This window comes from Theobroma cacao, chromosome 6 (genome assembly GCF_053813885.1).
Source record: "Theobroma cacao isolate CCN51 chromosome 6, ASM5381388v1, whole genome shotgun sequence".
Classification (NCBI taxonomy): domain Eukaryota; kingdom Viridiplantae; phylum Streptophyta; class Magnoliopsida; order Malvales; family Malvaceae; genus Theobroma; species Theobroma cacao.
This window is the reverse complement of record NC_142644.1, coordinates 23,535,150-23,559,136: the sequence shown is the minus strand read 5'-3', so window position 1 is coordinate 23,559,136 and position 23,987 is coordinate 23,535,150. Positions and strand designations below refer to the sequence as shown.

Sequence of the window (23,987 nt, the reverse complement as noted above, 5' to 3'; positions counted from 1 at the left end):
GAAAAAGACGAGGAAGATAAAGCACTTATCACTATCTAGCTTAAATAAAGCTTATCGTGAGTCGAGCTTCTTATACCTTCTATTAGTTTGTGAGGAGAATGAAGTATCTTCATCTTTATCCAAGGATGTCAAGCCCATAATTGAGGAGTTCTATGATATTGTACTAATGAGGTACCCCATGGATTGCCACCAATGTGAGATGTTCAACATGCCATCAATTTCATCTTTAATTTTGTAATTCCAAACAAGCTTTCTTATCATATGAGTCCGCAAAAGCATAAGGAGTTACAACATCAAGTCAAATAACTTTTGGAGTAAAATCCTAAATTTGGTGAGATATGGAAGTCTAGTTTTCAACATCTTTATTGACAATTTCACCTACAACAAATGTATATTTTCAAAGGTAACCAACTATGCATCCCTCAATGTTCTCTATACTAATCTATTATTTGGGAAGCTCATAATGGAGGATTAGCTGGATACTTTGGGAGAGATAAAACAATGGCTCTTGTGAAAAAAAATTTTATTGGCCCAAGCTAGAACGAAATGTTATCCGACATATTCAAAGGTATTGTACTGGCTGCACTACCAAGTTTGGAAATTAAAACACTAGTACATATAAACCATTACCCATTCTTGAAGTTCCTTTGGTAGATGTGAATATAGATTTTGTTTTGGGTTTACCAAGAACCCAAAGGCAAAAAGACTCTATAATGGTGTTCGTCGACAGATTTCCTAAAATGGCTCATTTGGTGTCATGCCATAAAACAGATGATGTTTTTCACATAGTTGATTGTATTTCAAAGAAATTGTACGTCTCTATGGAATTCCAAAAACCATCACGTTAGATTGAAATGTGAAGTTTATGAGTAATTTTTGATGAACTCTCTAGAGAAAAATGGAGACTCACATGCAATTTAGTTCAGCAAGTCACCTTCAAACGGATGGTCAAACAGAAGTGGTCAACAAAAGTTTGGGAAACTCATTGTGAAGCTTTATGGGTAACCACATTCATCAATGGGATCTTTTGTTATCACAAGCAGAATTCTCTTATAATAATTTTGTGAGCCAAACCACTGGAAGATGTTCATTCGAAGTAGTATATGGAAAACGCCCTCTCAATCTTTTGGACTTTCCTACGTTACCAACTATTAGTGAATTTAGTACTGATGTTGAAGAACGTATTAAGCAAATCAAGAAGCTTCATGAAGAAGTCTGAGAGAAGATTATTTGTTAAATTACCAATTACCAAAAATAAGCCAACAAGCACAAAAAGCCAATAAGTTTTAAGGAAAGATACAATGTGGATTGACTTAGGGAAATAACGTTTTCCTAAGTCTCCTACCAAATTATCTCTTTGAGTTGATGAACCATTTCAAGTCTTGGAATGTATTAATGAGAATGCTTACAAGGTCGAACTTTCTAAAGAATATGAAGTTTCTTTTACCTTCAACGTAGTTGATCTCTCTGCTTACGATGGAGAAGACGAAGACGACATGGATCTTGGAGGCGATTTTTCTCCAATGTAGGGAGAATGATACAGGAGTATGTTATTAGATTATTTACGCGTTAAGTTGGGGATAATTGTTTTCATAATTATCTTTTTGTAGTTATCTTTTACTTGTACTCCAAGGAAGTTTAGGTTAGTTTACTTATTTATTTTATTTAGGAATCGTAATAATCTCACATATTAAAAGTAAGAAGACTCTCTTTTTTAAGAAATATTATATAAAGCCCTGTTAGGTTAATTGTTAGACATATTGAAGTTAACAATTAATAAAGAATTTTTTTTAATAAGCAGGAGTACTTATTTTCTCAATACTCTTTTCAAAAAAGTAAGAGATTTTAATATTTTTAGTTTGGTCAACCAAAATGGGATTTTGACCATTATTCACCTTAGTAAGGTTTTCTAACCTTACTAAGATTGACGTTCACTTTAATAGAGTTTCTAACCTCACCACGTCCCAGTATCTTTACAACATCGCGACGTTATATATGTAAATAAAATATTAATTCCTTTAAAAACTTGTTTCTTTGAATTATAGCAATAATATCAAAAGTTAAAGTTGATATTAAAAAATTTGGATTTTCAAGCGAAAAGTAGTATATATGTAGACATTACTTTTTGAATGATTCAAATATGCTATTTAATTATTAGTTTTGTTAAGAAGAAAGATTTTTTTTTTTTTTATAATTGAGAGAGGGAGAGTTTGAATCGTATTCTTTAGATAAGGAATAATGTATCAACTAATGAACCAAATGTTCAAGTGCAAAAGATTTTGTATCTTTAATCGTCATGGATTTGATCGTGACTTATAAGCAAGGTATGAATGCTTCCCCTACGAGATGTCTGTTCTCAAAAGACAAAACCGTGAGAGCAAGTTCTGAAGCATATACAATATCTCAAAAGCCAGGCACGGTTCAACGATCCTCGCATCAATAGATAGCTCCGGCTAGGGGAAATCCATACTGGCCCTTAAAAATGCACAATCCACCTTTAATAAGGGGGCTAATGGTGAGGGAGAAACATCTCATATTTTTAATAACCAAGAATTGGGTTATGCCTTGTAACTAAGCTTACCCTTTTCCTATCTAGATGTCTTTTCTCTAAAGACAAACCGATAAGCTAAGCTTCAAATCGGATAATACCTCGTATCATGGTGTAGTCTAACAATCCTCGCTTAGCAGATGCTGCAATTTGTGGAACCCATACTCACAATCAAAGAATACATAGTCAAACCTTGATTGGAGGGCTAGTGTTGAGGGAGAAAATCCCACAATCTGAATATCCAACTTTCGATTTTGTTATTAAGATACAAGCTCAAATTATTTAATTAGAATTAAAGAAATCAAGCACTTATATATTATTGGGTACTCTCAAAAATCAAAATTTACATAAACTTATAAAGAGGATAGTATATGTATAAATAATAATAATAATAATAATAATAATAATAAAATATGGTATATGTTGAGACCAGTAAACGCCCAAAGTTTATTGACCAGGTGCATGGAGATGCATGTGAGTAGCAAATGATATGATCGATAAGCATGGTTGGAGTCAAAGGCCAAAGCTCCTTTTGCATATATAAGCCAAGCTAGTAGTCACTGTCTTCCATGGGAACACTGCTTGCTTTCCTTCACGTGGCCTGGCCAAGGAGAAAATTAATCCAACAATAGCTTTTAAGTTTGCTTGCAGTGGGTAGCTTCGCCATTCTGGCAAATGCCTTTTATTACTACCACATACATTTCAATAGATTTGATATATATATATATATATGTGGACTCTGGAGTCTGGGTTAATTTTTTTGTCTAACCACTTACAGCTCATAGACATCACTAAATCAGATATTAAATGCTGTTGCGTTACCCACTTTGGAAAACAAATCTGATCATCTCAGTTGAAAATGAAAATGAAGCTGGATGATGACATTGACCTCGTGAAAAACAAACAAAAAGTTCACTAGAAAATGACAAACAAGCGTGCGCAGCAAAACTCAAAAGCCCCTTTTAAGGCCACGGGATGTGAATGAGCGCCACAAATACAATCAGTTTGCAACCCCAGCTTCAGGCTTTTTTCTTTTCAATTTTCAACGATGTCCGTGACAGCAGTAAAAATGAACCAAAAAAACCAATGAAAATTGGTGTCTCTAATGCTATGCTTGGCTATTTATAGGCAAGTATTTGCATCAAGGCAATTAATTAGAGGTGGCAAGTTGTTGGTAATGGGCTGCTACTCAATTTATGAGGTGAAGACTGCAATTGGGCTGCTGCTGCTGTGCTTTCTATGGCTAATGTGTGTTGCTCCATTGAGACGGAGCCTAGAACATTGAACCAAGGGCAACTCAACCATGCCAGGGTAATCTTGATTAACTGCTTTCATTTCTTTCCATTTTATTTTGTATCTTCTTACTCTTGCTTCTTTTTTTCTACTTCTGCTTAGATATGATATTGGTGATCACTACTTAAATACAGCATCACTGTTCATACTTTGATCAAAACAGAATCAAAGATGAAGATAGAGAGATTTGGATACAAATTAATTATTCTTGCATATGAGTAATCCATCAAAAGAATTACATGATTCACTGGAAATACTGAACTAACAAAGGATGAATGTGTACTAATTCCTAATTAGCTAATAGGAAAACGAAAGACTTAGTTAGCTAGGCTAGATGAGGCTGATGTTCTGAAGAGTATGCCAAATGTGAAACAAAGTTTACAAAACAAAAGAAGTTTCCAATTGTGTTAAGAGAGGCACCTTTAGTTTGATTGTTGGTGGCTTGTGCTCTACCACCCTCACATATATGATGACCTTATTTGTAACAAGATGGAATGACATTGCTTTATACGTACATGCAGTCTTATCAATAATAATTAATATATACTTCTAGTTGAAAGCAAGAAGGAGACCAGTAGCGAGATAATTATCTAGTTAATTTAGCCTGACCACTGTTTTCATTATCATCTGTGTAGGAAATGGCTGCTGATGTAGCTCAGAAGCTGGAACCAAGAGAAGCTTCCGCCATACTCATTGAGGTTTGCTTGAGAAAATAGACAAACTAATTAAGGCCCTATTATGTGTACCTAAACCAAGTTATAGACTTAGTTGATTTGTGAAAGATGGTGTTGAATTGGTTGTTGCAGGGATTGATAACAGCTGCTGAAATAAAGGAGGTGGAATTGACAGATAAAGAGAAGGAAGTTGAATGCAACCAAAGGGCTCATATCACAGAAAGACCTTGCCAATGTTCATGCAACAACGTGGAATCCCCAGACACGAACAATATTCTAAACAATCTCAAGGAGCCTGTTACTGCCCCTTTCTTAGTGATGGATCCTTGGTCTTAGGATGCCTCTTATTTGTATTGGTTTTCTTTTGTATATTACCATCAGCATGACTATGTTGTTAATAATGGGCTTATCATGGTCTTGGGCTATTATTGGACTGCATATTAATGAGGTTTTTTTGGACCTGATAAACTGTTTTTGTCGTTCTAATAAATGTTTGGTTTTCTCATTAGTCAATCAAAAACTATCAATATTTAAATTTAGAATTTTTTATTATCAAAATAAATAAATTAATCTATTGAATTAATAATTAATCAATAACTATTATAATTATATATGAATTTCAATCAGATTAAAAAGAAACAGTAATTTTTTATTCGTCCTCTAAAAATTATCAATATTCGAATAACAAATAAATTAATCGATTGAATTAATCTTTATTGATAAAAGTTAAAAGATAATTATTATATATGAATTTTTTATTTTGGCAATTGTAGATTTTTTGTTTTAATAAAATTTCTTACGTAATTTATGTGAGAGATTGAATAGCTGAAAGTAAAAAAAAAAAAAAAGTTAAGAAATTAATTTGGTTTTGGAAAAGAATTTATGGTAATCAGTCTCAAATAAATGGAAAGATAATTTAGACATTCTTTTTTCCATAAAATTATTTTTGAAATAATAAAAAAGAAAATAAAATTAATTATCTTGAAAATTAAAAAAAAAGGGAAAAAACAAACAAGCATCTTAAATGACGAAAACAACCTTAAATGCCCGAGAAAATAAGGACATTTTACGTCAGTTTAAGCGGACTCAAAATCAAAACCCAAAATTTGAAATTTGGATCCAGGGTTTAGGGTTCCAAATTTGTTGTTTACGTTTTCCTTTACGGTTCTTGAGAAGAGCTTCGTTCTTCAGCTTTTCAATTTGGAGGGAAAATCCCAACTGAGCTCAACTCAAAGGTACTCTCTCTCTCTCTCTCTCTCTGAGTTTAATGTTTAATTTTGTTTATTTATTTATAATGCCAATGGAATGCTTTACTAAGGGAACCGAAATGCAAAACGGTTTGGTTTCCTAGAAAGAGGAATTAAAGAAATGAAAAGACGTTAAGCTATTGATTGTTCTAGTATTCTCTTTTCAACGTTTAACAGAAATCAACCGAAAAGAAAATGAACAACGGTTTTAATCTTAGTTTTCTTTCTTGCTCTTTTGTTTTTGCGAAAAAGAATGAAGCTTTAGTTAACTAGTATATTTCTTATATTTTATTTATTATGATTTATTTATTTGTGTCTTTTCATTTTCTTGGCAACAAAAGGTGGTAGAAAGTATAAAGTTATTAGTTGTTGTTTAATATTCTGTTGATATATCTTAAATTTGCAAGTAGTTGAGCTTACTGAAATTTAATGTTTTATAGGTTAGTTAAGTTGGTACATCAAGTTTTAGCAAAGCTAATGAGTTGATATCTATACAGGACACTTTATTCAGTGCACATCTTTTGGAACGAAATGAGCACCACGGTTCATAGAACTCCCAAATCAGGGAGACAATCATTGTTTTTCCAAGACTTGGCATCACCAGTCTCTGCCCGGAGAGGGAAATTCTCTAGTCCAGGTCAAGCAGCGGCTGTCTCAGCTTTATGGCGTGAGAATTTTGGAGGTTCAGATCTTCCGCCCCCTCCTATGTACACCCTGGAGGATCGTTCAGATTTTTCTCCTGAATCTGGGATATTGGATTATCCTATGTCTCCTGAAATCAAGTCAGACCCAAGAAATCCAGTCCAAACTTCTGGACGTGACTTCTCAACTCCGGCAAAGAGCAAGTCAGAGGCTAGCACTTCATTTTCTGTACTAAGTGGGCAGCAGAATCAGCAGAGCCCAACGAGTTTGAGTTGGTGGTCACCCACAAAGGCAAGTGGCAGTGAGCAGGATGACAAGGGAAAGGGTTCTCCTGTTGAGGGTGTGGTTCAGCCTGGTGCTTTGATCACACTTCCACCTCCAAGGGAAGTTGCTAGGCCAGAAATACAGAGGAATTCCATACCTGCAGGAAATTTGGATGAGGAAGAATGGGTTACTGTTTATGGGTATGCTTCATACTTTCATGTTCTACTTATTGATATGTTTGTCCTATCTTTTAGCAATCAGTTGTCTTTTATCTGTGATATGGGTGCCTCATTTTGCTGGATGAACTTTTGCTTTTATTATATCACCAGTCACTTCTCTGTGTTTAAGGTCCTTTTTTATCCTTTCCAAATTTCATATTTTACCAGTTTTTGTCAGGTTAAAACAGAATATTTGGATCTTATTTACTTAAACGTTTTAAGAAATTGGTAGTATGGTTTTTTCTAATTTGTTCATGGGCAAAAACAAACACATCTTTCTTGGTTTCTTTCACCTGGTGGTTACCGTTGTCTGATCCAATATCTGCAATCTGTAACCTTCTGATAACTCATCAGTGATTTGCAACGTGTAACCTTCTGATAACTCACCAGTGATTTTAACTTGTTCCCTCCTCAGTGATTGCATCCTTCTCTCCATTTTGTCTGCTTTAGTTAAACAAAAAGTAATGTACCTGAACATTTGGGTTATACTCATGCTGTGATCTGGCTCTTATATGTATGCAAGATCTATGACTTTATTATTTGCTTTCTTTCCAGATTTTCACCTGCTGATACAAATTTAGTTTTGCGAGAGTTTGAAAAGTGTGGTGTGATATTGAAACATGTTCCTGGTCCAAGGGATGCTAACTGGATGCACATTCTATATCAGGTCAATCTTCTCTCCAATCCTATCCTATCGTATCTGTTCATGCTCTTTTGTGATGAGTATTAATGTGCTTTGGTTCATTTTTGCAGATTTGTGTTCATATCATTTTGTTCATTTATTGCATACTATCCTTGCTTGCTAAATAGTTATGTAATCCTAATGAAGACAAGAAAAGGTAATCCAGTTGGAGATTAAATAAAAATAGTTGACTGAAAAATTAGTTAAAAAAAGTGATGTTTTTGATAATTATGATCTGGTAACCTTTCCGAGTTGTAATGCATTGGTTTAATTATAAAACCTATATCACCTTCCTTGTTCAAGCTGGATCCTTACAGGCTAAATATCTTAATGGATTTTGCTGAATCCCAAACCTGGTAGATCTTTTGCTTCTTGATGGTTGGGCTGTGATCTTTTCATCTGATCTATATTGTTTGAGTTAAGTGGCTTCTGAAGTGTGGATTTGGACATCTTGGCTTGTGTTATCCCTTTTGGCCCAATGGTTGATTCCATTTTTGTAGTTTCTGAATTTTGTGCAGTGTTGTACACTTGTATGTGCAAGTTTTTGAGGATTAGCTGAATCAAAAGGAAATGTATTGGTTTTTTTATTTTCTCGATGAAATCATAAATGCTGATGTTAAAATCCAATACTTGGCAATGGTTGCTTTTATATTCGGTGCAGAATCGATCTGATGCTCAGAGGGCTCTTGGCAAGAATGGAATGCAAATTAATGGAGTGCTGATTGTTGGTGTGAAGCCAGTGGATCCAATGCAACGCCAGGCTTTAGATGAAAGATTGAATAATCAGGGATTCATGACTTTACCCCCACCAGCAAGTAGATCATCAGAGCTGAACAATTTCCGACCATCTCACCCTTACTATCTTCAAAATGGCAATACCAATGCACGACAGTCAGGAGGTGCTATTGCAAACCCTACAAAATCACTGGGGTTGAAAGTCATGGAGTTCTTGTTTGAATATTAGGTACAGCTGTTTCAGTCACCCCGCTGCCCTTGTGCTATTTCATTATACGTGTGGCAGTGTTCGTTCCAGATATTCATACAGAGGATGGAGTGTTCCAGTCTACTGAGGGTTTCAGTCTATCATCGGCTTAAATCAGCAATTTCCCTTGGATTTTTATTTGTAATTGCAATTGTATAAGACTACAGAGTTTGAACTAAAAATGTCATAAATTCTTTTCTGTGGGATTAAAAAGTATGCCAGCCACCACTCATTGTGTGATGAGCTCTAACTCAGTTTTACTTTGATACAATCATCCCTACTTAAAAGATCTAGATGACTATTGACTACATGAGAAATTCACTCTAAATTAAAATTAATTAATTACTATTATTGGTTGTAAATATGTTACACAAAATTCTTTTTCAATTGAACTAAGGGTGTCTTTGGTTTGGTTCGGAGGAAGGAATAAAGTGAAAATAGAATAGTTATTTCGTAAGAATAGAATAATAGATGAATAGTTATTATTTAGTTTGATTTATTGAGATGGAATAAGATAAAAATTATTAGTATAAATTATTTTAATATTTGGTTGATAGAAATAGTTTTAAAAATAAGTAAAAAATAAATGATAAATGATAAAAATATTATTTATTATAATATTTAATTTTTAAACTAAAATATTAATTAAAACATTAATTTCATTATTTATTTTTAAAATATTAAAATATAAAATATTTATAATTAAAATTTTAATTTAATATTTAAGTTTAAAATATTAACTTTTTATAATGTATAATTAAAACTTAAATCTTTTTATTTTAAATTCATTTTAATTTTTTTTTATATTTTAAATTTATTTTGTTTTAGTAAGAGAAGGAGAGAGGTAGTTGTGTAAAGAAAGAAAGAAATTGTAAAAAATGAACAAAATGTATTTTATATGATATGGTAATTCTTTAACTTAATGAAGGACATTTTTCTTTATTAATGCTTTTATTCTATTCCTTATTTTTTGGAATAGTTAATACCAACGAGATTTGATATTAGCTATGCCCTCATCTTTCTGTATACCCAACCAAATAAAATGTTAAAGGAGGATTAGGAATAGAGAGGAAATGGTTATTCCATTCTCTCGACCAAACATGCTGTAAGTTTAAAAACTATATTTTAGTATTTATTCTTAGATCTCAAAACAAATTTTAATTTAATGCCAAATCTAACTCTAGTTTTTACTCTGGATTAATCTAGTTTAATCTAAGTTCAAGATTAATAATTTTGGTTAGTGAGCCTTAGGAGGTAGGATTTTATCTTTCAATGGTGCATTTTGGGACGAAACATATAGAAGAGATAATATGGCATCATATAGAATAACGAATAGAATAATTAGAAAGATTTTTTAAACTAACCATAACATAGACTTTTTTGAAAGATTTTAGAAAATATTGATATTATTGAATAGTGTATTGAATTAGATTTATTTGATAAATAATATAAATTTAAGATTATCTTACATGAAAATAGGTTATCCATGTAAATTACATCAGCATACTTTATTTGATAGCCTTATACTTTGTGATATATATACAAGATGTGGATGCTCCAACTATTCCCCCAATTGCCTTATACTTTGTAAGATATATACAAGATGTAATGCTACCATGATACAGTGCAGTGGCAGGAGAAGCCTACATCAGCTGTTTGTTTGATTTGTTAGCTTCGGAATCCTAAAAATCTCCTCACCAAAACTGACAATCTTTGGGTGTCAACCCATCCTCAAAGGAAGGAGAATGAGCAACAACACTGGAATGAAGAAATTTTATTATCATGTGATTGAATGCACTGTCTCTCTAGCTTATATAGTGCCATGTAATTATCTGTCCATCATCAAACGTGTTGCCCTTTTCGTATGGCACTTGCTATTGGAATTTGCTCCGCTCGCTTGCACGCTTTAGGCTCCTCAACGTCATATTTATTGTAAAATTTGTCCTTATCCTGAATCTTGAACTTAAATCACATTACGCACTAAATCGAGCTTAAATCGTTATATTATTGGTGGATTCGATATAATTAAAATTTAAGATAGAATGTTTTAAAAGTTTTTTAATTTATTTTAAAAAATTTAAATAAATTTTTATCTTTTTTACGTTTAATTAAGTTTTTATATATTTTTTTAATTGAATATATAGATCTTTATAATTAACGATTGATTAATTATTATTAGTCAAAGTATCACTTGTTAATTTCTTAAATCAAATGACGCTGATGTGAAAGGTAAAAATATCACGTTAACATATCATTTTACCTCATCAAAATGTCACATTATAATCCACTATTTTATATTAACATACCAAGTTAGTATCATGTGACATAAGATGACAAGTGACGTTTTGATTAATAATAATTAGTCAATCATTAATTATAAAAGTATATTTGATTCAAAATAAAAATAGAAAAATTTAATTGAACGTAATATAAAAATAATTTTTTTTTGAATTTTTTAAACAAAATAATAATTTTTTTTGAATATTATGTCTAAATTTAATTAAAGTGGAGTAACTCTTTCTATTTTAGGGGTTAATCATTTGCATTGGTTGTTGACGTGGTGGAGGGAATGAGGCTTAGTAGGGCCTTTGCTCTTCAAAAATTTTAAAATTTCATAATATATCTTTATATTTTAAGAATTTTATAATTTTACCTTTAAAATAAATTTTTTATTCAGTGAACTACTCTCATGATAATTAATCAACAGTTAATTTAGTTAAACTTAAGGATAAAGCTAAAATCTATTACAGTAAAATATTTTCGCAAGCCCCATTGTCTTAAAACTCCACAACCAATTCCTCTTTTATGCATCCCCACAAATGTAAAATCTTGCCTCCGCCAATAAGTAGATGAATAAGGCTAATTTCTTAACAGAAGGAAGCAAGGTTAAATAAGAGCAGAAGTTGGCCATAATAGAGTCTCTTTCCTCATGCAAATTCCAATTTATTTACATTTAAACAGTTGATTCATTGATGGTACATAATTTTTTTATTTAAAAAATAAAATTTAAATCTCTTTTTCTCAAATCTATAAAAAAAAACCCTCCAATTTCATTAAATGACTGTCTCAGTCCAGCAGTATCATTGCAGGATTCATCATTTCCCATACGCCCATACCCAAATATTATCTCATATAGGGGTCAGGAAAATTAATTACTAGTATATTAGAATTTATTTTCACGAAGCCTAAAAGCCTGAAACTCGACTGACGTGTACATGAACCTTTCCAAGAAGTGTGGCACAAATTTTACGAAGAATGACGATGGCTAGGGCTACTTCAAATAGCCATTTATCTGTGAATCAAGTTTTATGAGCTGGCTTTGTTAGTCAGTGAATGGAAATTAAAGCTTAAGGTTTTATTTAATACCTCTTTCCTTAGACACATTAATTACATCCATTTATTTTAAGTTCAAAGCTTCGATCCCTACAATGACAAGGCATATTGATAATTTGCTCGCAAAGGAATACTAGGAACCAAATAGGAGTCCTGCCTACCCATCTTATAGATTCTGCCACTGTGTAGTCACGGGCATGGTACGTGAACTCCTAATCATAGCCACGTGTCTCTTTATAACAAGGCTATAATCCTATTTGGAGCTCTGAGTTCTGGCTTATAAATGATTATGCATTGTATATATTTGAGAAGTAGATGATAGTCTTAACAATGCATACTTTGTAATCATTGAGAGAAGAATTCTACATGGTTATATATGGTTAAACCTCCATAATGGAAGAGAGGGGAGGGGTGTGACTGTGACCAAACAAAGCCTCGATTACTGTTGTTGACGTTAAAATGTACGCCCCCCTTGCCCTTTAAAAACCCCTCCTCATCTCCACTTTCTTCCATCTGTTGAGAGTTGAGACTCTAGAGAGACACCGCAACAATAACAAAGAATATAACCCAAATCCCAGAAAGGGTCGCGGAGCTTCCAGAGATGATGATGAATGGCTACAAGAGACCGCCGTCCCCACCATTATCTACACTGCCGATGCAGCTGACGGAGGCGAAGGTGGTGGCGGAGAACGGACAGAGTGAACCCCGCGTGGGGTTGTTCAACGCCGGGTTAGGGTCCAAGACAGGTGTCTGGACGAGAGGGGACGTGGTGCTGGTGATTCTCAGGCTGTTGTGCATGGGTGCTTCCTTGACGGCCATGTTGTTCATGGTCACAGCCCGTCAAGTTAGCACTGCTTCCTTCTACGGGTTCCAGCTCCAGCTCCACTCAAAATGGTCTTTCTCTTACTCCTTCGAGTAAGTATACAAAACCTTGCTACGTCTTCTTCCTAGATCGAAATTAGTTTAATGATCTTACTGTTCCTCCATGGTCCATGCTACGCTTAGCTCTGGTATATGGTTTTAATTTTTGGTATGGTGTAGAGTACCTTTTTTGTTTGGCTGCTGAGAAAGTGAAGGAAAATGAAAAGAAAGTGGAGTTAACCTAATGGGGTCCTGTTTAGTGTGTGACGGTTTGATCTTTGGGTAATTCTGTCGTCTTCTTCATTTCATTTGTTCTCTACCCCATATTGTCTCACCGACCAAGGGGATAAAAATTGGTTATACTACTTATTAATTACCCGTTTGCTATTGACAGGGATGTTCTTGTTTTCTTGTGTTATAGATAGCATTTTTTTAAGACTTAATAATGTTTGCAATGCTAGGGGTAATTAGTATAAATAATTTTGGTGCTTGTCTAGTTGTGCATAGTTTTAGACTATCAAAACATGCAGTGTAGGAACCAAACTCAATTAAGAAAGAATTATTGTTTCGTGTGTTATAAAAACAGGTTAAAACATTTCTTTTGCTACTTAGATGTCCTGACTTACCAACCAAACAGAGCACAACACAGTGTTCATGATACAAAATTGGCACTTTTTATTGACTAAAAACCCTTAAATTGCGGTATTTTTATGGGGTAAAGTGGGGAGTTTTGTTTGTTAGCTATTACCTATTGAGTAGCAACAAAGTTTGGAGAACCTCTGTCTCTCTCCTCTAGTTTCATGGGTTTTGAGTGAACAGAATGAGACCCGTGAACGTTAATTTTCCACTTTAATATCTACTTTATTTGTTTATTCCCTTTGTTTCTTTGTAAACTTTTCTGGGTCTTGACATTTTGAAGCAAGCTCTCCTATTTTGTCCTCCAGTTTCTTTATGACAAGTCAGTTATCAGACTGCATTTCCAGGGCATGGAAAATGCTGAAATTTGACTTGCATGACTATTGAATAATATTTGTTAATAAATTCTGTGTTTATTCGGTGATGGAACAGATATCTTGTTGGAGTTACAGCAGCTGCTGCGGGTTACTCCTTGCTGCAATCACTCATTGGCGGGTCAAGGCTGCTGAGAAAGTCTCCATTGATTCCTTCAAGAAATCAAGCTTGGCTTACTTTTGCTGGGGATCAGGTAATGTGATTCCCACCATGAGAATTTGGCATGCATCTGTCTTCCACTTGGCTGGTGCTTTGTTGACTCTCAAATTTTGCAGATTTTGGCTTATGCAATGATGAGTGCTGGATCAGCAGCATCAGGGGTAACCAACCTGAATCGAACAGGGATCCGACATACGGCTCTACCTAATTTTTGTAAGGCTTTGGATAGCTTCTGCGATCATGTTGCGGTCTCAATAGCCTTCACTTTCTTCAGCTGTGTCCTGTACGCTGCCTCTGCTGTTCAGGATGTAATTTGGCTCTCCAAGCACTGAATTTTTCATGATCTCCCCAGTCCCCAGTCCACCACTCCTTGCTCTTAGTTACATATGTAGTATCTTCTTATCCTATAATGGTGGCTTCTTAGAAATACATACTTCTATTTAATTAGCTAGTTTTGCTGATGGAATTTTGGTATTGCAAGGCAGCTAGTGCTGTTTGTAAAAAGGAAAGACGGCCTTGCTCTTTTGCCATGCTAATGCGTCTAAGTTGACTAACCATCCTTCGAGGACAAGCTTCTCGGGTTTACCCGACCCATGTTCCACCTCTACTTAATTTGGGCATCTCATTGGATGGAAAATATAGTAGTATATTTATGAAATTTTGTTCATCAAAATGCATATAAATTATGAACTAGAATGGAGTAATGGAGTCGTAGGTTTCTACTTTGGAGCCATTATAGCTCCAAACATGAGCTTGTTATTAACTTGTATGTCTCATGTTAATCCTGGATTGTTACAGATAACCGCACCCAAAGTAAAGATAATTCTTGTGGGGGATGCTTTTCCATCGTAGTTTGGTGAGCATGAGCTTTGCTCTCAGTGATCAAGTTCCTGTGGCTCAGTGCCTAGGTGCCTCGTTCTGACAAAAGGAATCGTACCTAGCCTACAAGTTCAAGGCCATCGACTCAAAACGGACACGCCCTCGTTTTCCAAAGTGACACCGAAAATAAAATAAAATAAAATAAAAACCAGTAAGGGTGGTTAACGGCCTTTTGCAAATACAAGGAATGATGCCCAACCTCGCAAAGACAAAAATCATCTCCTTTATTGCGACAATTATTATCGGGTTTCTCTCTTTTTGCATGAGACAATTTGTTCGAGCAAATCCTATTTAAGCATATATATATATATAGTCTGTTTGGTTTAAATTTTTTTTAATTTAAAAGTTATTATGAAATTTTTATAAAAAATAATAATTTTTAAAATTAAGTTAAAATTATTTGATAAATTTTTTTTATAAATTATAATTTTTATTAAAATTATCATAAAAGTTATTTTTTTTGAGAGAGTAATATTATAATTATATTTAATAAATGAGGATATTTTTGAAATAAAAATAATTTTTTTTATATTTTTAAAAGAAGAGAAAAAAAAACTCATCTTTAAAGCTTTTTTCTAAAGTTTTTTTTTAAAATTTCGTTCTTAAAAAAAATTATATTTTTTAAGAGTTTATCAAAAAATCATGTTTAGCTTGATTTTTACTTTTAAGATATAGATAAGTTAAAAAAAAACTAAGCTAAACATGCACATAGGCCAGCAATGACAATTACTGTCATTTTGCTTTCTATATCATTTATTTTTATTTTATGCCAATAATTTCCAAAGAAACCAAAGGTAAATAGTAAAAAATAATTAATAAAATAGAAGTAATAGTTGAATGGAATTTTTAATAATTTATGTGAAATAATAATAATATGCACTATTGTTATAATTAATTATTATTTTTGTATATGTGGATTTATCTCATTTTCATTTGATGTTTGCAAGATTCTATTTACTTTTTCCTTAGACTGCTAGGACTCGATAAAAGGAAGTCTACCACGAATAGGATAAAAGGTATGATCATAGTTTGAACCTGTTTCACTTGCTTTATTGCATTTTTTCGTTTCTCCTCAAAGGGTTCGCTGTACATAGACAAGTTAAAAATTTTCTCATATAATATTTGAATATTTGATTTAATAATAAATATAATATTTTGTTATTTACAGAGTGGATTTAAATATAATTTTTCAAAATAAAAAATAAAAAAATTCGAACTTCTGCTGCAAAAGAGCTTACTACCTGATGCAACACCGCTGTGCCATACTGCCATTCAAAACGAACATAATTATACAAAAGTGCAACATGGACAATTTAATCTATCGTACGGATAGGATAGGTGCTAGGTAGCACAAAAATTTTCTTTCAACGTGTAACCAAAAACGTTTAAACGCAGCGTTTTTTGAAACTATGAACCGGAGTCGTTTAGCTTAAACGTTAGATTACCTGGCTTCCTTTCCCCTCGAAATTGGACCAGCACATTTTTAGCTGCAGGGGTTTAAACAGAAAGAAGAAGAAGATGCTTTGTCTTAGGCTTCATTGTCGACTAAATCGAAAGCTCAGTAACCTTAAATTCACTCTCTCAGTTTCATTTCACAATGTAAGTCTCTCTCTTTCAATCTTTTAGAAACTGAAAGTCTTTTTTTTTTTTGTTCTTGTCATTTAAAATTTTCTTCACCTCTTTTTTTTCATGGCTTGCCATTTCTCTTTTGGTTCTTCATTGTACCCAGAACTCCCATCTTTAAAACTCAAATCCCAAAACCCATTTTTCTCCACCACTTACCCTTCAATTTCTTGTCAAATTTATAGCTTTAAGAGTAATAATTCTGATGATGATGATAAAACCAAGAAAACCCAATTCAATTTTCTTGCTTTACCTATTACTCTTACTATAATCTCCACTTCATTTCCACAAAAAAGCTCTCTTGCAGCAGTTAAAGTATCTGATAGAAAGAAAACTCAGAAAAAAACCCAAGAAGCACTAACCCCAGAGCAGCTAAAACAATGGTCAAAAGATCTTCCTATTGTAAAAAGCAGGATTCCGTATACTGAAATTTTGAGTTTAAAGCTTGAGGGAAAGCTTAAACATTTAATTAAGCCGCCTAGTGTGAGTTTGAAGCAAAGAGCGGAGCCAGTTTTAGTAGTTTTAGAGGATTCTAGAGTGTTAAGAACTGTTTTGCCTTCAATAGATAGTGATAGGAAGTTTTGGGATTCATGGGACGAGTTAAAGATTGAATCTTTGTGTGTTAATGCGTATACACCTCCAATTAAGAGGCCTGAGGTGCCTGCCCCATATTTGGGATTTTTGGGGAGGGTGCCTGCCTCTATGTTGTCATGGTTTAAGCCAAAGAAGGAGTCTAAAAGGGCTGCGGAGATAAGGAGAGCGAGAGAGGAGTTTAAGAGGCAAAGAAAGGAGGAGTTGGCAAGGATGAGGGAAGAGAGAGAGATGATTGAAAAGGCAATAAAGGTGCAGAAGAAGGAGGAGGTGAGGAGAAAGAAGCAAGAGATTAGGAAGAGGAAGTATGAGGAGTCATTGCGTGATGCTAGGAGGAATTATCAGAGTATGGCAAATGTGTGGGCAAGTTTAGCACAGGATTCAAATGTGGCAACTGCTCTTGGATTGGTGTTTTTTGTGATATTTTATAGGACAGTGGTGCTTAGTTACAGAAGACAGAAGAAGGATTATGAGGACAGGTTGAAGATTGAGAAGGCAGAGGCTGAGGAGAGAAGAAAGATGAGGGAGTTGGAGAGGGAAATGGAAGGAATTGAGGGTGAGGACGATGAGGCTGAGCAAGTGGGAGGTGAACAGAATCCATATTTGAAGATGGCTATGCAGTTCATGAAATCAGGTGCACGTGTTCGAAGGGCACATAATAAGAGATTGCCACAGTATTTGGAGAGAGGTGTGGATGTGAAGTTCTCGGATGTTGCTGGACTTGGCAAAATCAGGCTTGAGCTTGAGGAGATTGTGAAGTTTTTCACACATGGGGAGATGTACCGGAGAAGAGGAGTGCGAATACCAGGTCAAAATTTCTAAACCTGAACAATTTTTTTTTTTATATTCTTCTTTTGGTTTGAAATTGTGCAATGAAGTTGTACTCAATGCATACAAGGAAGCATGTTGCTATATGTCTTGTTTATGGTTAGTCTTTTCCATGACAAGTTGGAAGCCTGGATAAAAGATCTTATTATTGGATGAATCATATTTTTCCTTTTTCCTTTGTTTTTCTTCTACCATTGGGATTGCTACCAAACTCTAAAATCAAATGAATTTGACAAAAAACTTGCGGTAATATGTATTCTCTTATTCCAGTTTGAAGTCCTCTTGATGCTTGAAGTGGCATGTTCAAGATGAAACATGCTTAAGCAGGTGCCATACTTAGCAGTGGCTGACTAAAACTGCAGCAAATCCTCCAACTATATGTTCAGGAAACTTTAAATGAGCATAAGAATGAAAAGTTCAAAGGACCACAGCATTCTAGCATATCTTATCTTATCAGAATGATAAGTTTATACAGCTCTATAAGTTCTTTTTATTGTGCTATTCTTGAAGGGGTTATTGAATGCAATGACTTGGATATCTGATGAATCTTTTCTGTTTTATTAGACTTGTTGTATTCATTTTTGCAAGATGTACTTATGCCTTTTTTTTCCCCTTTTTTGGTCACAGAGTGAAACTTTCTCCTACTTCTATCTTTTCTTGTTTTATTTCCCATATAAGTGCTCGTTCTCATCCCTGATCCCTGCATTTCACACATAGATTGTTGATTCACAAAATTTGGCTGGTCTTCTCATTTTATATTGCAGTTAGTCATTCATGCAAAAGTCAGGTTGCATTTTCCTGCTTTCTGCCTCTAATCCGATATTAGATAAAAAATTTACGCTTTTTGTTATTTGGATATAATTACATATGCATGCTAACAAGAGGAAATTCAGGAACTGCTCCAGACTTATAAAGTTATTTTGTTACCGGTAACATATCCTTGTAAGCTGGTCACTCATTTTAGGAGAATATGGATTCATAAAATGTTCCTAATGCCTTCCAATTTTTTTTCCTTACTTTTTCCTTCTTATCCAGTTTTGGATACTTTTTTTTGGCTGTATATGCCTAGGAAAACATAATGGCAATAGCAATTACAATTTTATTTCTTTATGCTTAGAACCCATGCCATCTTTTATCAATTTGTTGGTATACCTTGCTTAGTTTGCTTTATTCTAGTAGTTATTTGCTTTGTTAGCACTTTGCACTTGACTTTTTTTAGTTTGTATTGGATTTTTAATTAGGTGGGATACTTCTTTGTGGCCCCCCTGGGGTGGGGAAAACTTTACTAGCAAAAGCCGTGGCTGGTGAAGCAGGTGTAAACTTCTTCTCCATCTCTGCCTCTCAATTTGTGGAAATATATGTTGGAGTTGGTGCATCCCGTGTCCGAGCACTTTATCAGGAAGCCAGGGAAAATGTAAGTGTTGTCTTTAGTTGCTTTGTGTCCTCTTTTCCTTCTCCATGTCTAAATTGAGTTCCTTTTATCTGGGTAATTTATGTGTCTCATCTTGTTAGTGCTTTAAACATTGTTGCATGATAATGAATTAACACATCAGCTTTGGTTCACTTTTCTGTTTTCTGCTTCCTTATTACTTTCTTGACCTCTAGTGCAACATGCTATCACTTTATGCTTCTTTTTCTAGGCCCCATCAGTTGTATTTATTGATGAGTTGGATGCTGTTGGAAGGGAGCGTGGTTTGATCAAAGGTTCTGGTGGACAAGAACGTGATGCTACCCTGAATCAGGTTTGTTGTGAGTTGGGTCCATTTTGCATATATATGTTTTAAATTATTTTTTTGTTTGTTTTTTTTAATATGAACTTGTTCCTGTTCCTATTTTAATGTGTTAAAAATTTTTTTTCAATATTGTGGTGCTACAGCTTCTTGTATGCTTGGATGGTTTTGAAGGAAGAGGGAATGTCATCACTATTGCTTCCACAAATAGACCAGACATTCTAGATCCTGCACTTGTGAGACCTGGACGGTTTGATCGAAAAATCTTTATCCCTAAACCTGGACTTATAGGTCGCATGGAAATTCTGCAGGTATCTTACTACTTGCAAATGTATAACTTTGCTTTTATGACATTACAATGGTTCTCAGTATGCAATATTCCAATTAAATTCTTATGGTTAGTTGCTAGCTTTTTATTTTTCTATACAATTCATTTCTTTGTTGTAGGTTCATGCACGAAAGAAGCCAATGGCTGAGGATGTGGACTACATGGCTGTTGCCAGTATGACCGATGGAATGGTTGGTGCCGAGCTGGCTAACATAGTTGAGGTTGCTGCTATTAATATGATCCGTGATGGAAGGACTGAGGTAGTAGCTACTTGAGTAGTTAACTATCTTATTCATTTATTGACACCATCTCAGTTCACTGGAAATCATGAAGGGGCTATTGCTGACAAGAAATAGTTATTAGAAACAGAGAAGTTGGAACTTGAACAAATTAAGTTTAATAAAACGAAGAGGATTTCAAAGTATATGAGATTAATGAAATTGGAGATAGCGCTTCGTGTATCATCTGAAAATGTAACATTGGGTTTGATAGTGCTATTTAGTAGGTATAAATGCCCTTAACCTAATTGCTCTTAGCAATGCTCTGACCTTCTGCAGTTGCACTTCTGCAGATTACGACCGATGATTTTCTCCAAGCGGCACAAATAGAAGAAAGGGGTATGCTAGATAGAAAGGAGAGAGGCCCCGAGACATGGAAACAAGTAGCTATTAATGAAGCGGCAATGGCTGTTGTAGCTGTGAACTTTCCTGATCTCAGAAACATTGAATTTGTATGATCTTTACTTGCCTTTTTTCATTTCTTGCATATATTTTGACTCATACGCACTGCTATAATCTGTGTTGCTTGCGCCTCTTTCAATGCATTGTTTTGATATTGACATAAAATGTATATCAAGATCTGGTTTCTTATGTAATGGTGTTTTACTGTATGTAGTGGCAGATTGAGAAAATGATTGGAATATCTCCTTCCACATGTGCATGTTAATGACTGATTCAAGTATATATTTGATTATTTTTAGATTCTCTGGATTTTCAGTCATTAATATACCTTGATCAGAAAACTAGAATCTTCAATATGCAGTATCATTGCATAACTGTAAACCTCAGATCATTTGACAAGTAGTGAGAAACTTTTTGAAAATCAGAGAGATGGTCTCAAAATTATGTCATACCATTCTGGATTATGACTCTTAAAGTCACGTACTAAAGCATCATGTCTAGGCATAAAAGAGCCTCTGCTGGTGAGTTGGGAACAGGTAGCTAAAGCTTGTAAAGCATCTCAAGATTATAAATATAGATTGTCTTTAATGGATTTTTTTATGCATGTGAAATCATTGCATAACTCTGCATTACAAGCCCGCTACAAAAAAGGCATCCTAGAAGAATCCATCGAGAATCTGTCAATTTTGGTGCCTTTTCTTGGGATTTTGATTCATAGAGGGTATTGATGTAAAACTGAACCTTTTGGGTTTTACAGTTGTTCTGCTATCAAGTTTCCCTGATAAGCTTGCTGCCTTAAGAAATGAATGCATTTGTACTTGTATGCAACGCCTGGAAGTATATTAATACTTTGTTACTTTTGAGCAGGTTACAATTGCTCCTAGAGCAGGTAGGGAATTGGGTTATGTTCGTATGAAAATGGATCATATCAAATTTAAGGAAGGAATGCTAAGGTATGCAACATTTCTTCATGCTTATAAGCATCAATGTAAGGACTATCAACTGCCAAGAATGTCAAACATGGTGAAAGATAATATTTTTATCAACTAATTTTGGACCATCCTCTGTATAACATATTCTTATGATCAACTAATTAGGGGACTATCCTTTCAATTGCCTATTGCAGGGTTTTCTTGCCACTCTTGTTTCCTGTAAATATTACACTGGAAAATTATCTCCTTTGTTTAATTTTCGACAGTTCACTTATATTTCATAATGTCATGCAGTCGGCAGTCCCTTCTCGATCACATAACTGTTCAATTAGCACCCCGTGCAGCAGATGAACTATGGTATGGTGAGGGTCAGGTGAGAAGTCTGTTTCACATACACGTACATTAATGTCTTTTTGCATGCCTGGAAGATGATATTGTGCAAAAGATAGTCATTATGATATGGAAAACAAGTCCCTCATTATTGAGTTTCAATGGTGCATTCTTAAAAAGTGAGCAGAAGCTTCAAAAATTGCAAATCTAACAATGAGTAACCAACTGCTTAAAATGGCAATGCTAATTGTTTAACCTTCTTATATTACAATGTGATTAATAGCCACCTGCAGTTTTTGGATTTTCTGATCAACGCTGTATGAAGGTCATTTTGGGGAGAAAAAAAGGGGAGTTTTTCAAAGTTTGTGGTTTTTGGAGTAAGCTAATGGTTATGAGATTGGACTATTGTTTTTTAGTTTTACTCAGAACTGTTTAGATTGGATCTTTGGTGTACTGGTAAAAGTTATGGGCTTTTTTTGATTTGTCTCTACAACAAGTCAAGGTTTGTTCATATGGTCATTAAATGCTTTATTATAGTCCATATTGGTGTTGCATATGTTCACTTGTTCATGACTGCTAATGGAGTGCTGTAATATGTTGACCCTTGTGTTGACCCTTAGACCAACTATCATTTTTTGGTGACTAAACCATAAAGCTTTATGATTTAAGATAAAGGAGATCAAGGAAAATAGTAATTTCTGATCTTTAGAAAATTGAATTCTATTTTTAAGTGTGATTCAAGGATGCATATGCTATATTGACCGGGTTGCATTGCATGTCCAATATTCTAGTTTGTAGCTTGGTTTGGCAATATCAAATTTTCTAGCATATTGTTTCTTTTCCTTTCTAAAAAATTTTATCAATAAGCTTGCTGTAGATCTATGTTTCTAGTAGGAGCTAGATTGAGAGTATAAAATCATCTTTCATTCCAGATTCTGTAGATTAACTTGATCCACTTGAAAAATCCTTAATTATTTCAGTTGAGTACGATATGGGCTGAAACGGCAGACAATGCTAGGTCTGCAGCCAGGACGTTTGTTCTTGGTGGCCTCTCGGAGAAACATCATGGGTTGTCTAACTTCTGGGTTGCAGATCGAATTAATGTATGGATACATCCTTATCCCTCTCTACTTGTTTCTTAAAAAGGATATTTTTGGTGTACAGCTAAATATACATTCCTCTTGCTTTTTGCTTGTTTCTTTAAAAGAGTTATTTTTGGTGGATTCATCTTTAAATATACTTCAATGGATTCATCTTTTTACTTCATAAATTTCATCAAATGCATCTCTTTAGTCAAATAAATTTTGAGAAGCATAAGGTTAAGAAAAATAATGTTAAAGTCTCTGGTGGCTGCATTTGAAGCTGAGTTTGAAGTGCATGAAATGGCACATGCCATTGGAAATTTTGGAAACTGCTTCTCTAAAGTTCTCTATACTTGTTATCTAATGTATGACCAAACTGTTGAATATCAGGAAATAGATTTGGAGGCATTACGGATTGTGAACATGTGTTATGAACGCGCAAAAGAGGTATTTCATTGCTTGTAAAAATAGCACTTACCAGAAACTGCTTCTAATATCCGATTCACACCATCCATTGTTTATTTATTTATTTATTTGTATCAGATCTTACAGCAGAACCGAAAGCTCATGGATGCAGTGGTTGATGAACTTGTCCAGAAAAAGAGTTTGACAAAGCAAGAATTCTTTGGTCTTGTTGAATTGCATGGCTCACTTAAGCCAATGCCACCCAGTATACTTGATGTTAGGCTTGCCAAGCGAGCTCAGTTCCAAGAAATGATGATGAATCAGAAAGTAGAAGTTGCAGGGAGCAGTTCATAAACAAAGAGCCTAATCTTATTTGTGATATGCTCGGTAGCCTATGGGCAGAGACGTTTAGGGCATCGGGGACAGCTGCTGCTAGCACGAAAATATATATAAAAAAAAAAAAAGGAAAAGATTCTTATAGTATTATGTAACTACTACTGTTTAGGAGACGTTTCAATTTTGCTTTCCAACTAAATGTGGGATTGGAGTAAATAATACATAATTAGCCAACTCCTCAAGGAATTTTTAGTTTTATTATTTTTATTATTATTACAGTATATATAGGTAACAAATATTTCCAAAGTCGAAGTGCGATTGAGCAGTAG

The 23,987-nt window shown here is 34.2% G+C and overlaps 4 protein-coding genes across 4 annotated transcripts; all 4 read left to right on the top strand.

Annotated features, from left to right (window-relative positions):
• Positions 1-3,690: 3,690 nt before the first annotated feature.
• LOC18595999 (uncharacterized) lies at positions 3,691-5,035 on the top strand. Its single transcript, XM_018122963.2, has 3 exons — positions 3,691-3,859; positions 4,477-4,539; positions 4,648-5,035. Exons 1-3 carry the CDS (start codon positions 3,788-3,790, stop codon positions 4,849-4,851), a joined length of 339 nt encoding a protein of 112 aa, XP_017978452.1. The 5' UTR covers positions 3,691-3,787; the 3' UTR covers positions 4,852-5,035.
• A 555-nt stretch (positions 5,036-5,590) lies between these two features.
• On the top strand, positions 5,591-8,763 carry LOC18595998 (mitotic phosphoprotein N' end (MPPN) family protein). Its single transcript, XM_007024209.3, has 4 exons — positions 5,591-5,750; positions 6,260-6,868; positions 7,442-7,553; positions 8,230-8,763. Exons 2-4 carry the CDS (start codon positions 6,294-6,296, stop codon positions 8,530-8,532), a joined length of 990 nt encoding a protein of 329 aa, XP_007024271.2. The 5' UTR covers positions 5,591-5,750; positions 6,260-6,293; the 3' UTR covers positions 8,533-8,763.
• A 3,574-nt stretch (positions 8,764-12,337) lies between these two features.
• On the top strand, positions 12,338-14,515 carry LOC18595997 (CASP-like protein 3A2). Its single transcript, XM_007024208.3, has 3 exons — positions 12,338-12,798; positions 13,813-13,948; positions 14,031-14,515. Exons 1-3 carry the CDS (start codon positions 12,485-12,487, stop codon positions 14,244-14,246), a joined length of 666 nt encoding a protein of 221 aa, XP_007024270.1. The 5' UTR covers positions 12,338-12,484; the 3' UTR covers positions 14,247-14,515.
• A 1,747-nt stretch (positions 14,516-16,262) lies between these two features.
• Positions 16,263-23,916, top strand: EMB2083 (AAA-type ATPase family protein). The gene is made up of 11 exons (XM_018123644.2): positions 16,263-17,815; positions 19,077-19,249; positions 19,476-19,577; positions 19,712-19,876; positions 20,013-20,153; positions 20,465-20,623; positions 21,441-21,526; positions 21,800-21,878; positions 22,816-22,938; positions 23,308-23,364; positions 23,461-23,916. Exons 1-11 carry the CDS (start codon positions 16,483-16,485, stop codon positions 23,674-23,676), a joined length of 2,634 nt encoding a protein of 877 aa, XP_017979133.1. The 5' UTR covers positions 16,263-16,482; the 3' UTR covers positions 23,677-23,916.
• The last annotated feature ends 71 nt before the right edge of the window (positions 23,917-23,987 follow it).

What these genes read in the sequence shown, in the direction of transcription:
- LOC18595999 (XM_018122963.2), top strand. Translation starts at nt 3,788, where the DNA reads ATGGCTAATGTGTGTTGCTCCATTGAGACGGAGCCTAGAACATTGAAC. An exon ending in GGCAACTCAACCATGCCAGG is followed by an intron (nt 3,860 to 4,476) that starts GTAATCTTGATT and finishes TCATCTGTGTAG; the next exon opens with GAAATGGCTGCTGATGTAGC. An exon ending in CTTCCGCCATACTCATTGAG is followed by an intron (nt 4,540 to 4,647) that starts GTTTGCTTGAGA and finishes TGGTTGTTGCAG; the next exon opens with GGATTGATAACAGCTGCTGA.
- LOC18595998 (XM_007024209.3), top strand. Translation starts at nt 6,294, where the DNA reads ATGAGCACCACGGTTCATAGAACTCCCAAATCAGGGAGACAATCATTG. An exon ending in GAATGGGTTACTGTTTATGG is followed by an intron (nt 6,869 to 7,441) that starts GTATGCTTCATA and finishes CTTTCTTTCCAG; the next exon opens with ATTTTCACCTGCTGATACAA. An exon ending in GGATGCACATTCTATATCAG is followed by an intron (nt 7,554 to 8,229) that starts GTCAATCTTCTC and finishes TATTCGGTGCAG; the next exon opens with AATCGATCTGATGCTCAGAG.
- LOC18595997 (XM_007024208.3), top strand. Translation starts at nt 12,485, where the DNA reads ATGATGATGAATGGCTACAAGAGACCGCCGTCCCCACCATTATCTACA. An exon ending in TCTTTCTCTTACTCCTTCGA is followed by an intron (nt 12,799 to 13,812) that starts GTAAGTATACAA and finishes GTGATGGAACAG; the next exon opens with ATATCTTGTTGGAGTTACAG. An exon ending in TTACTTTTGCTGGGGATCAG is followed by an intron (nt 13,949 to 14,030) that starts GTAATGTGATTC and finishes CAAATTTTGCAG; the next exon opens with ATTTTGGCTTATGCAATGAT.
- EMB2083 (XM_018123644.2), top strand. Translation starts at nt 16,483, where the DNA reads ATGGCTTGCCATTTCTCTTTTGGTTCTTCATTGTACCCAGAACTCCCA. An exon ending in ATCAGGAAGCCAGGGAAAAT is followed by an intron (nt 19,250 to 19,475) that starts GTAAGTGTTGTC and finishes TTCTTTTTCTAG; the next exon opens with GCCCCATCAGTTGTATTTAT. An exon ending in GTCGCATGGAAATTCTGCAG is followed by an intron (nt 19,877 to 20,012) that starts GTATCTTACTAC and finishes TCTTTGTTGTAG; the next exon opens with GTTCATGCACGAAAGAAGCC.